The sequence below is a fragment of the Monodelphis domestica genome, chromosome 3 (genome assembly GCF_027887165.1).
Source record: "Monodelphis domestica isolate mMonDom1 chromosome 3, mMonDom1.pri, whole genome shotgun sequence".
Taxonomy (NCBI): Eukaryota; Metazoa; Chordata; class Mammalia; order Didelphimorphia; family Didelphidae; genus Monodelphis; species Monodelphis domestica.
The window spans coordinates 428,153,453-428,167,432 of NC_077229.1; the positions used below are offsets into that span (position 1 = coordinate 428,153,453).

Here is a 13,980-nt window from a genome sequence, read left to right on the forward strand (position 1 = left end):
CTCTGCTTAATAAATATTTGTTAATCAATAAGTAACAGTTTGAATGATTGGATGAATGCCACTAGATCTGAAAACAAAATTGAAAACTAAAAATCAAAAGTGAGTTTAATAGAAGAAAAAAAAGAGCAATAGCAAATTTGAAAGGCAGGATAAAAGGAAAAGTTTAAGCAACTGACTTTTCTCTCTTGTTCACTTTAAGGACTATTTTAATATAATTTTCAGAATACATTGAGAATTAGTATGTATGTCTGCATGAATGTTTATTATTAACATGCAGTTTGCAACAATAAATGAATAAATTGAGACAACAAAAGTCTAGCAGAATGAAAAGCTTAACTAATTTCGCATTCCTTCAACTAAAAGCCAAAACGCAGAATCCTTGACTATGGCTATTTCCAGATATACTTTACCATCTCTCCAGTAATTCTGAACTTGTTCTCTCTACTTTTCCTTACTATTTTCAAACTCTGATCCTTTTGTTTCCCAGCTACAATACTCATAGATTTCAGCACACCTAGCTAAAAGTGTGCCAGAATTATATATACTATGATGTGGCCAAAGTTAATGTTTTTATGCACTAAACATTAATTCCAATGGTAGCTTTCTTCTTCAGACTCTAGATCTCACTCTCATTTACAATGAGGTAGCAACAAAATCTTTTTACATTACTATTTTTTTTTAGGGAAAAAAGGGTGTAGCATAGTTCTCTTTACCTTTTTTAAAATTTTCAGTTCAAAACTCTCTCTTTCCCTCCACCCCTTCCTCTACCCACTGAGAAGGCAAGAAATACAATATGCATTTTACATATGAAGTCATGCAAAACACATTTCTACATTTGCTATATTGCAAAAAAAGAAAGGAGGGAGAGAGAGACAGAGAGAAAAAGAAAGATATGCTTCAATATGTATTCTGAGTCCATTAGTTTTCTATCTGGAGGTGGATGGCATTTTTCATCATGAGGCTTTTTAAGTTGACATGGTTCATTGTATTGATCAGAGTTATTGAGTATTTCACATTTGGTTATTATTGCAATATTACTGTTACTATGTAAACTGATCCGGTTCTGCACACCACAATTTTTCTCCTTCAGTAATGTTTCTTTTCCCACTTACATGTAAAAAATATTTTAATACTCATTTTTTTTTAATTTTGAGTCACACATTCTCTTCTTCTCCCCCTTTCCTCCTCCTTGAGTTGGTAATCAATATGATATGATTATGTATGTGCTGTCATACAAAACATATTTCCATATTCTTTTTGTTATGGAAGAAGACACATTTAAAAGAAAAAAAAATAAAATAAAATGAAGTGTTCTGCTTCTGTCTGCAGCCAGACTCCATCAATTCTTTCTCTTGAGGTGAATAACATTTTTCATCACAAGTCCTTTGAGATTGTTTTGGATTATTGAATTTGTGAAAATTGCTAAGTTATTAACACTTTTATTTCTATTTCTGCTCACTTCACTCTAGATAAGTTCATGTAGGTCTTCCTATGTTTTTCTGAAATCATCCTGCTCATCATTTCTTATAGCATAGTAGTATTCCATTATAATTATATACCACAACTTGTTTAACAATTCCTTGGTTGATTGTCATTCTCTCAGTTTCTAATTCTTTGCCACCACATAAAGATCTGGGAATTTTGTAAATAGGTTTTTTTCTTTCTTTTTTTGAAAAATTCTCTATAGGATATAGACCTAATAGAAGTGGTATTGCTAGGTCAAACAGCTTTGTAGCCATTTGGGCATATTTATTTCATTTTAATTTCATTTATGTCTTCACTTGATTTTTAGAAACCACCCCTTTTTATCATTTCTTCCGGAACTATAATATTCGATCACAATAATATACCATAATTTGTTCAACCATCTCCCGGTGGATGGGCATACTCTCAGTTTCCAATTCTTTGCCACTAAAAATAGAGCTGTTATAAATATTTTTGCACACATGGCCCCTTTTTCTTTCCAATTCATCATTTTGGAATACAGATTGTTTAGTGTAATGATGAGTAAAAGGGTCCATAATATTATAGGCCTTTTGGCACAGTTCCAAATTGTTCTCCAGAATGGTTTTAGTATTTCACAGCTCTACCAACAGTGCATAAGTGTTCTGATTTCCCCATATCTCCGCCTATATTTGTCTTTTTTTTCTTAGCTAATGTGTTACTTCCCATTGTTCTCAAAACCTACTACAAAATAGTATATACCAAGAGTGCTCACCTAAAAAAAGAAATTCCTAGTCCTTTGGACCAGAGTTTAGAAAACTATGGACCAAGGACCAAATCCTCTAGCGTTCATACATCCTGGCCATGAACTAAGAATTTTTTTTTTTTTACATTTTAAAATATAATTATTTTATAAGAAATTCATTCTTAGATTTCTGGCCTTACACCAATAGACTTAAGGCCTAATTTGGCTGTTTTTTAAACCAAGAGATACCGAGTTTATCAGCACCCTAGGAAGCCACAGTTTATGTATTCCCTGGTGCTATAAGAAAACTAAATTATCATAAATCTAATCTTGATGATTGATGACATTGAGTTTTATCAAATTATTTTGTTTGGACAAGTTAAGTTATTTTATTATCTCCCTCTTAAGAATAACTACTAACCAAAAAAATTAAAATATTTTAATATACTGGATTAAACTACTCTAATACACTGATATATACAAACAGGGTAATTAACTTACCACATTCATTTCAAAAGTATTTTCATAGTCACCTTATCTTAGCTAGTCATTTACCCATATTATACATAATTTTACTTTATGTATTGAAACATATTATTCTATAATCTCTTTCTAGGTCCAATGAATATTTCCTTCTCTTATCTAATTTTTTTCTACTCAACCAACATTATAGAATCCTTATGAAATGGCCATTTGCTGGTACAGTTGAATATTACAAAGATGATTAACAGCTAAGCTCTTCACTTAAACATACTAATTTTGTGTTTATGGACTGGTATTTGCTTTTTCACCTACATATATAGGAAGATTTTAAATCATCATAAAACATTTTTCAAAATTAGTGTTAAAAATGATATTGTCCATTTACCTAATGTTTTACCCAATAGCACATTTTTTTCCCTCAATCGCTCTCCTCTAAGTGATGGGATTTCCAACATTTCCTTTGTATGACTTTCTCCCAAAATCATTGATTTTGCAGCTCATATTAGTGTTTCTCTCATCACAGACCATGTGGCAAAGTGAATGTGGTATTCAGGTCTCAGAATTAGAAAGATCTCAGGTCAAGTCCCAAATATGACATATATTATTATCTGTGTGAGCCTGGGCAAATCACTTAACTTCTTGGCGCCTTCGGTAGTTCAATGGATGCATTCAAAGAAGTAGCTTACTCTATTAATGAAATCACAAGTTTAGTCTGTATTCCTATTATTTTTGATTAGTCTTCTCACCACTGACCAGGTGAACAGAACCTCATGTATTCTGCAGAACCCTTATTAAATGAATGCCTAAATTCAGGCTTGCAAGTTGTTTGAAAAAGAGAAAAATGAACATGTTAACATGTCAACATCATTTGTTCATTCTTGCCATCTCACTCTTTGTTCTTTCTTCCCATATCCTTCTTCTTTCTCATCCAAGCAAACAGACACCCACTTATACTACTAATGAGAGCTCACACTCCCAGAATCACATCTAACACTCACAACACATCTCTCAAAAGCATTTGCAATTATATGAAATTATACACTGGGAATAAAAATTGGCTTAGTGAAAAATGATCAAGCAAGTACACTTTTTGATATATATGGTTCTGCTTTTTGTACAATTGATTGTCTAACATTTCTTTATATAGAAAAGTTTGCTGAATATATTTAGGGAATGGATTGAAAAGTGCTAGAAAAACTTGGGGACATTTAAGAATGATTCTTTCTATAGTTGCCTTTGTCCTTCTTTACAAATTATTAAAGAGATTTCTTAAAGTTCATGTTTTTCAAACATTTCTTCTGATTTTTTTTCAATATTTTAATTCCATTTCTGACCACTGGTCATCTGATAACATACTGTGGCTTTAGCTTATTTTTGATGCTTCAATTCATTTAGAAGAGGAATGGATATTTTCACTGAATTCAACTCAAAGAACATTTATTTAGTGGAAATTGTCATGGAAAAAAAAAAACCCTGTTTTTATAAGTTAGGATATACATCAATGTTTCATCCTTTATTACAAAGCAAAGCAGAGTGAGCTACCTTTTGACAAACAGAAAGGTTTATTTATAGGTCTCTTAATACAAGCCATTTCTGATAGATCCTTAAAATATACAGGAAATAGTCATGCTGGAGTTAAAACTGCTTGACCATAGGCCTTAGGGAAAATCAGTTATGGCTCAGGGGTGAGGACAGTGACTTCCTAATCTGATTTTCTTTTGTTGACTGTGATGATCTACCACAAGGTAGATGTCATTTATCTTTTGGTTGGCCTAGTCCAAGATTTATGGACCCTTCTCCTAAAGGGAAGCTTAAGCGTTATGTGTGATCCCTTACATTTGCCCTAAAGTGGAAGCTTATTGTAAAGTGGCACTAGAGATTATCAAGAAAGAAATGGAATAATTTATGCCATCAATGATTTTATCATCTACTAGAGGGCAGGGAATTCAACATACACACATGTATCCAAATGTAGTTCATACAAAATTATTGGAATGAGGTTAATGACTGGACATATCATTTCACTGATGGAGAAAACTTTTAGTTGAAGAAATTCACCTAACCAAAGCAAGTCAGAGCTATCTCTGTAATAAACTTAGTTTCCTAGAATACTCAGAAGTTAAAAGACTAACTCAACCAGTGATTTATCTAGCTATAAAATATATCTGTATCTACATAACTATAACACATCTCTATGTCTATGACATCTTTTTCATTTTATCAAATTTGTTGAATTTTTACTCTTTTTGAATTTTTTTTCTTTGTAAGATATGGGACATCTAAGAAATTAAGTTGAACTTAAAAATCAACCTAGAATCAAGCACACATTTTACAAATGTTAAAATAATGATGCTGGCTTTGTATGCTACTGGTGGCAAGTAGGTGACAGGCCTGAAGTTAGGAAAACTCATCTTTCTGAGTTCAAATTTTGTCTCAGAAACTTACAAGCTATGTCATCCTGCGCAAGTCACTTACCCTTGTTTGTGTCACTTTCCTCATCTATAAAATGAGCTGGAGAAGAAAAACAGGAAACCAGCATCTTTGCCAAAAAGCCTCCAAATAGGGTCAAAAGGTTGGTCCTGACTAAACAACAAAATTGAATGCTAGTAATAGTCTCTGGATGGAGCTATGTACTTGTAGTTGAATAGAATGTGACTTTTTTCTCACTTTAGGCATTTAAGCTGTGAGACTATAGTTAAGTCACTTAATATCTCTGGGCCTCAGTTCCTCAACTAAAAGATGGGAATAATACTTAGAGTGATAATATTAATAACTAATATTTTAGTATAATGCTGTAAGAGATGCTTTGTGTATAGTATCTCATTTCATCCTCCCGATAACCCTGGGAGTGTAAATCTTGAAATCTCTCAGACTTGTGAATGTTAAAAACTTCCCCATCAGGGAATTCTTAATTGGAACAAATTCCCTACTGAGAAACATTCCCCATTTTGATGTGAGAACTCGCCAGGATCAGAAATGAGAGGACCTCTACTCCACCCATACTTAAGACTGCTTTAGGGGAGAAAACTCCTTGCTATGGGAGGACCTCTACTCCACCCATACTTAAGACTGCTTTAGGAGAGAAAACTCCTTGCTAAACAATGAAAGTACTTGGATCCATGCTTATGGTGGGGCAAGGAGTTCTTTGAGCCAGGCCTGTTTTTAGAATTGATACAATGAGATGCTAGGTACCTAAAAGGGTAGGGAAAGTTTTGTCTTAATGAGATTAGTTGACTCAGCTGTGTTTTCACTGGTTCAGACTTACTGAGGAGATTAGTCGACACAGCAGCATTTTTTCTGGTTTAGACTTACTGAGGAGATTTGTCGACTTAGCAGGAATTCAGATGGGCAGTTCTTTGGAAAACATCTACAGTGATTGGTAGATGTAAGGACTTAGGGGAGGTAACATAGGAGAAAAACCCCTATATAAGAAAAAGCAGAATCTCTTGAGGAGATATATCCTTTTGGAGAAATCCTTTTGGAGGATCTCTGATGAGGATCACTTGGGAAAGAATCTCTTGAGAGAGGCTCTGGAGAAGGGAAGCTCTTGGAGGACAATCTCTAAGGAGGTCTCGCTGGAAGGCTCTCTGGTGAAGTCAGCTGAGATGGAGCTGTCCTGGTGTCACTAGAATCCTTGTTTAGGCAGACCTTGTGGTGAGTGTTAAAAGACTGACTGACTAATTTCTCTCTTAAGACTCAGGTCTAGGCCATATTGGCCTGAGGCCCTTCATATGTATTCCTTTCTTACTCTCTCTCTCTTTCTTTGATTACTCATTGTATTATTAATTAAAATTCTCTCTAAAACCCAGTTGACTTGGGTAATTGAATAATTGGGAATATTTCCCTGGCGACCACCTAATATTTTGATTTAAAACCAAGACACTGTAGTGAAACATATTTTCTGTGGTCAAAATTACTCACCCTCTCTTATATCTATCACAATCTATATCTTCCACCATTTTAACTCACTACAGTTTATGGGCTTCACTATTTTAAATCTCATAGAGGTTAAATGTAATTATCCCCATTTTACAGATGAGGAACTTGAAGCTCATGGAGAGTAAATGACTTGGTTGCTGATTATAGTATGGCCAATAAATGTATCAGGTCTCCCTGACTCCAAATTGAGCAATCTGTCATGGGATTATTGTGAATCTCAAAGGAGATAAGTTAAATGTTTTGCAAGCTATGAGCTAAAATATCTGAAAGAGTTATCTAGCCTCTGTAAATGACCTATTAAAAGAAAACCATCAGTTTTCTATGTGTGTGTATGTGAGTAAGAAGACATAGAATGGTTCAAGCCTATAGTACTCCTAGCATCTTTCTGAAAACTTATGCTGCCAATAAATTATTTGGGGACCTAATATTTAATCCTCTGGGGTAATCATCAATGGTTGATGCTTTACAGATGAACCAATGGGGGAAGGCAATTATATAGGCAGTGCTCATAGAAATGCCTCACTTAATCCATGAGAGAGGTGATTACACAGTTGCTCTCCTCACTTTTACCCAAGGCCATTCCAGCCACTTATTTAAAATAAAAAAAAAAAGCCTGTTGTGAAACCTTGATAATGCTAAAGCAGTTACAATCTTCTTTCTATCCTGGTGAACTCATAGGAATGAGGAGATCACACCACTCACAGGTTTTATTTTTTCTTTTACTCCAAATACAATACAGAATTTTACTCACCCTGGGTGGCACTTAAAAAGGAGGATTCTCACAACCCAGCTACTAGAAATGTGCTGTCACTTTGCTGAATAATGATCATGATTTACTTGCACTCAAAGAAATGTCAAATGGGAGCCAGCCATGAAGTCGGCTGTTGGTGGTAGGAAAGATGATTGCCATTTCGCCTGCCCCGTGAGGTGTGACCCTGGTATTCAGTCAGTCCTGGCAGGTTCAGAACAGAGACATTGTGACTACTGCAGTCACCTCACCTTTGGTGTCACTTTAGCAAGCACAACTGAAAAGAAAAAAAATGTCAAACTTCTCAAACGATGGAAATTCAGCTTGCTTAGAAACTCTCTTTTTTATGACAGATTTCCACACACACAAGAATAACCTTTTCTTGCACTGTCTAATGGTTGAATTTGTCATTCTTTCTCTGAGGTGGCCAATCTGCTCTTGTTCAACTTTCTATTTTTTCTTTGCCAGGAGCTCTCTGATGTCTTTTCTCACTTAACAGGTCGTCATGGAGATGGAGGTTATTGGCCAGTTGACACAAATTTGATTGATAGAAGCACACTGAATGGTAAGTATGCAAATGAGATTCCCTTGGATTAGTTTTAATAATTAACTGGTTAATCCTGAAGTCTTTTTAAAATTCATCCTGGGCTCTTAAGTGCCGAGGCTCAAGTACCTTATGGGAACACTGGAAATATGAAAAAATGAGTCATTTGCAGGGAGGTTTTAGAAAAGTTATCCAAAGTTAAACTCACAAAAAGTCATTTGCGCTGAATACCAGTGACAAGAACACTGTTTAACAGGTGTTCAATTTCTCTATGAAATCCACTTGTGATCTGTTACCTGATGCCAATTCATTCAGGTGGCCCCGGGGCACATCGGAGAGAGGAAGCTTACAAAGAATTTCTGCATTTTTTCAACCCTGGCTTTTATAAGTTAAAATGAACATGGACATTTCGACTAATGACAGAGTATATCTTCATCTCAAAACAAGTCTTTATAAGAAATAGGCTACACTTTTATGTTACTATACTCTTTTCTTTAAAAAAAAAAGTTATCACCATTCCTGTAAACAAGCTATTGTACAAAATATATTACAGAAGGTAATTTTTCTGCTGTATTGAATAATTCAATCAATAACCATTTATTAAGCACTAATTACTATAGAGGACAGGTACTATGCTGAATATATACATGTACTTCTATGTATATGTATATATATGTATGCACACATTCAAACATATAAATATATGTATACAAATATGTATATATATTTATGTATTTATGCCAGGCTTTATTGAAGCTAAAGACAGTGAGTAAGAAGTACTGTGTCATATGTATGTGTTCCTCACCTCTTTCTCTTCTTGACTCTATCTTAACCTGAGCCTCAGGAGTACTGAAAGTGACCTTTCCCAGAAATACTCTGCCCATGCACAGGATAGAGGGGAAAGAGCCCAGGATTTGGAGTCAGGCAACACCTGGACTTGAACCATACCTCTAACATCCTAGTTTGCATAATCATGGTCAAGTCTCTCAACATCTTTAAGCCTCAACTTCTGGAACTTTTAAATGGAATGGCAATCCCAATAGTACTTACTTCATAGGTTTATAAGGAAATAAGACTCAAAGGATGCACTCTAAGTCAAGAACTTTGCAAATATTAAAGCACCATATAAATGAATAACGACTACTATTGTCTATGGTCATCATTCCCTCATTCCGCCAGGTAACCATAGAGTAATAAAACATAGAATTCTGCAGGTCAGCTCTGCTTTCTGCAGGATCAGCAAATCAGCCCTGGTAATAGATAGACTGGATGTCAAAAGAAATAACAGTAATCATCTGAAAGGGTCATTACATATTTGTAAATTTTCTTAGACTGATAGAGACACCATTTAGTGATGCAGGCTAGAGATCCAGACTGGATTATTTTCATTTAGAGTGACAAATGTAGGTATTTGCTATTTCTCTGAAAATCTTGACATGAATGAGTACTTTTTTTGGAAACATGTGTGGATATAATACCCTGGAGAATAGTAGCTAAACTGCTGATGGCAGCATTCTTCATGTACCATTTTCATTAAACTCGATCAACACTTTCTCACTTTTTTTTCACTCTTACACCCATAGGGAAGAATGTAGTTAATTTCCAGCATCCTTTGGAAAAGAGTTTAACAACTTCCACATTGAGTAATTCTAGAAGGGAAAGTCATTTTAGATGATGGGTAAGATTAATAACATGGTATGAAAAACAAACTAAAATTAAATTTGAATCCTGGATCTACACCATCTATTGAGCATATAATGATGATGATGATGATGATGATGGTAGTAGTATTTATATAGTACTTTAAGGTTTGCAAAGCACTTTAAATATATTTTATCATCTGATCCTCAACACATCCCTGGGAGGTAGGTGTTATTATTATGCCCATTTTACAGATGAGGGAACTGAAGTAGGTAGAGATTAAGTGACTTGCCCATAAGCCCATAATAAGTATCTGAGTCCTCATTTGATTTCAATGTTCCTGACTCCAGGAGCAGCATTTTTCCCACTCTTCAATCTCATTGCCAAAAAAATATATGCCCATGAATTATTCAATACACAATATATGTGCATCTAAATTTCTTCATCTATAAAATGGGGAGAATAATACCTGCCCTCCTTAGCTCTCTGTGATGTGGGGAAAAATCAAATGAGATCACAGATGCAAAAAGGAATTGCCTAAGGTTATGCATTGTGCAGAGAACAAATTCTGGAGGTGAAATTTTGCTGTTGAAATCTTTTCTTTTTTATCATCTTCATTTCCAAAGGTATCTTTCTCCTATCCCCACCCTGAAAGTCATTGTTGTAATATATAATTTAAAAATATAAAAGAAAAGGGAAAAGCAGTGCAACAAATCTAAACAACACATTAACCAAATTTGACAGTGCATTTAATGTCCCCAAACCATAACCTACCACCTGTGCAAAAAAGGAACCAGATTCTCATCTCTTTGCCTGGACTAAGTATACAAGTCCAGGCATTTTTCTTTATTATATTGTATATATGTAAAGGAAAATAAATGGAAGTTTCAAGTACCCTTACCTCCTTTAAATACTTTGGAATCAGCTTGGCATTGGTAAGACATTACTGCCAAGATTTCTATCACCAACTAAGTGTATCTCTGTGAACCTTGGTGTAGAAGAGCCCATATTGGGAGTATGGACAACAGAAGATTAAAGAGGGCATCAGGATAATTGGAAAAAAAATCTAATCCCCATTGCCTTCTAAACCATGACTGAGCAGTTATTATAGGTACTGTAGATTTAACAAATCTAAACCAAACAGACAGGAAAATTATATTCAATTTAAAAAGAATTCCTAAAGGATGCTCCTTTTAGAAAAATCAAGTTAAAAGCCTACATTGATGGATAAAGCTGACCCTGCTAAAATTTTAAAGTGTCCTTTCAAGTTTCTTGTTGAAAAGCAACGGTAGCCCTAATTGACATTAATAGGCAAGCTAATCAAATGTTTTCTCCAGACCTCAGATCATGAGAATGATGGTAATTGAAGAAACTCATATATAATGGGTCTTTTTTTTAATCTTTCAAAGAGAAAGTTTCCCATGAAGCATTTCATCATTTTGTTTCATTTTATTTAATCCTCCTGGTGAGAAATACAATAGTAATTAAGCTTGACCTGATACACGATATCAACACACACGAGAAAACTGTGAAGATAAAGCAGATTGATAGCTTCCCATGACTGTGAACTGGATTTTACAAAAGCTCTCAACTTCCCCCTCCCATCATCTAATGGAGTTTCAGGGTGTTTATGTTGTCGAATGAATGACTGAACAAAGTACCTGAAGTCCTGGGGATAAAACTTTGCTGGGAATACCAATTTATTATTAGCTCTTTGGTTGATTAAAGCAGATGGATTGCACATAAATAGATGGAAGAAGAGGACAGAAATAATTCTTTTGCTATTGTCCTATCTCAGCAGATAAATGATAGCATTTATATGATTTAGCTTTAGCTCAAGCTATTACAAGCATATCAGTGATGTTACCTGAGAACGTTTGCCCTTTAATTATTAGTCATTTAATATTTTGTGCTTTGGGAGGGGGCTCATTTTCCAATTAGGTGTAACAGTGAGATCCCAGGATTTCCATAATTTCCATCTCTCTCCAAGTAGGCTCTAGAGATAAATGAGCATTCTGAAATATGAGCATGTTTATATGCATGTGTGTGTCCAACTCAGCATGCAAAGAAATACTTATCACATTACCCTTCAGACTTAAAAGTGATAGGGAATTGCATATTTCTACTTAAACAAAATGGACTTATTTGTAAAAGCTTGGTAGAAAATGAACAAAGAAGTTTCGTTCTTGCCCTCATTCTGAGCATGAAGTGTCTCTTTCTGCAGCTTAAGATCACAGAGGAAGCTTTATTGACTGCCTGTGACCCATCTGCAGGTGACCCATTTTCAGCTTGCCCAAATCTTTTCTACATGAACTATTAAATAGTCATATTTATATCATCTGCTTGTGCAGTTTATTTTTTTCATCCAAATATAGGATTTTATTACACATTTCTTATTAAGTTTGGCCCATCATTCTAGTCTTCCAGGATATTTTTGAATGCTGACTGTATGAGAATGAAAGGCTTGATATCCATCTTTCCATGGTATCCATTCTTAGGAAATAATCCTTTGTACCAACATCTCTATTCAGAAGATAACCATCTCTACTTGAAGACGTTTAATGAAGAACCAGGCAGTTTAGGTCAATCCTTTCCCTTTCTTAATCATTCTCATGTTTAAGAAATATTTATTTACCCCAAGATGAAATCGGTCCTTGAACGTGGTTCTTCTTTATGGGTCCAAGAAGAGCAATCTTAATCTCTCTGTCCCCGACCCAATATTGCAGCCCTTCAAATATTTGAAGATAATTATCATATCTACTTTAAATTTTCTTCAGGCTAAAAATGTCCAGGTCCTTCTGCCATCATATGGTATGTTTTCATCATCCTATGGGCTTTTTTGGTCCAGGCCCAACTTTGTTTATGCCTTTCCAAAAATATGCTACCTTGAATTGAATGAATTACTACATATGTTGACTGATCAGTGCAAAGTACAGTAGAAATACCTCCCCCTTTCTGGATGGATAGCCTGGGATAACATATACTTTTATCTGTCACACAGCACTATTGATTCTCTATATATTTATAAAAATATTTACTTATTTGTTGTATTAAAATTTCCAAGGAACTCCCCTCTTCTTTCCCTCCCTCACACTAGAAAAGTTATCATTTGGCAAAAAAGATATATGTATATATAAAACTATGTCATTGATTTCTATTTAGTAGTTCTCTTTTTAAAAATGGACATACATGTATTATTCTTCAAACAACAATTCTTTTGCTGTATATAATGTTCTCTTGATTCTGCTTATTTTTGCTCTTTATAATTTGATATTATTCTAATTCATAATTAACAAGAATGCCACTAAAATTCTCCCCCTCATGCTTGTATGTTTGTTTTTCTAAACTAAGTGTAGAATTAGACAGATGTTTCTTTTTAATTTTAGAATAGTTGATTTCATCCAATATTTTATCATATGAAAATTATTTTTGTATCTGGTTTCTGCAACGATAGTGATGATGAGGATAAGATAAACTATTCCTCTAAATTCCAAATAATCTGTAAATTTCACCAGAATGCTATCAATGTTTTAATGCAAATGATTGATAAAACATCAAAAAGAATAAGGTCAAGGACATATCTTTGGAATATTTTCCTCTCTGAAATATTACTCCAAATTAACATTAATGACTATTTTGGAATAGGTAGTATGGTACAGTGGAGAGTTTCAGATTTGGGGTCAGGAAGACAGTGTTTTGAGCTCACCTCTGATATATTACCTGTCTGATCTTGGGCAGGTTATTTAGAACATTTGATTCAGTTTCCTCATTTATTGAATTGGTATATTATGAATAATCATTATTCTTCTGAAACCTGAGTGAGATCATACATATATAACTACATGTTGCCAACTTTAAAGGACATGAACCATTATTATTATTTAGACCCAATTATTCAAACAGTTCCCAAACCACCTAAATATATTATCCAGCCCACATCTCCCCATCTTACCCTCAATTTGATTTAATTTAATGGAAAGCAATACATACTGATAAGTAAATATAAAATATAGTTGTCCATGCAAATATCTGTTAGTTTTAAGTATAATATGAAAGGTCCTACACAAATATCTACATCCAAGTTCAAAGGGAAAAATGATATCAAGAAAATATGAACTTTTGTGCAAAAGATTGAGAAGATCAGATGTGATGGTATCTTCAGCTATGTTTAAGTAAGCCAAATTTGCTGCTCAAACAGTCAAATTATACCAGGGTGTCAAATCAACAAGCATTTACTAAAGGGTGATTATGTGCCAATCATTGTTCTAAGCACCAAGAACCCAAGGTAAGACAAATATAATTGCTGCTCTTAAGGAATATACTTTCTAACAGTAGGGAGACATATACTTAATGAAGGCAGCAGCCACTGGTGGTAGAGGGGACTAGAAGAGACTTCTTTTAGAGTTAGGATATATGGCCAGGGATTTGAAGATAGAA

The 13,980-nt window shown here is 34.3% G+C and overlaps 1 protein-coding gene across 7 annotated transcripts in view; it reads left to right on the forward strand.

The window, feature by feature from the left end:
- Positions 1–13,980, forward strand: part of DCC (DCC netrin 1 receptor) — a 1,370,599-nt gene that overhangs the window by 1,279,706 nt on the left and 76,913 nt on the right. For all 7 annotated transcript variants that reach the window (XM_007486716.2, XM_056824442.1, XM_056824443.1 and 4 more), the window contains exon 22: positions 7,858–7,923. In XM_007486716.2, coding sequence (XP_007486778.2) covers positions 7,858–7,923 — 66 coding nt within the window. The remainder of the gene's footprint in view (positions 1–7,857; positions 7,924–13,980) is intronic.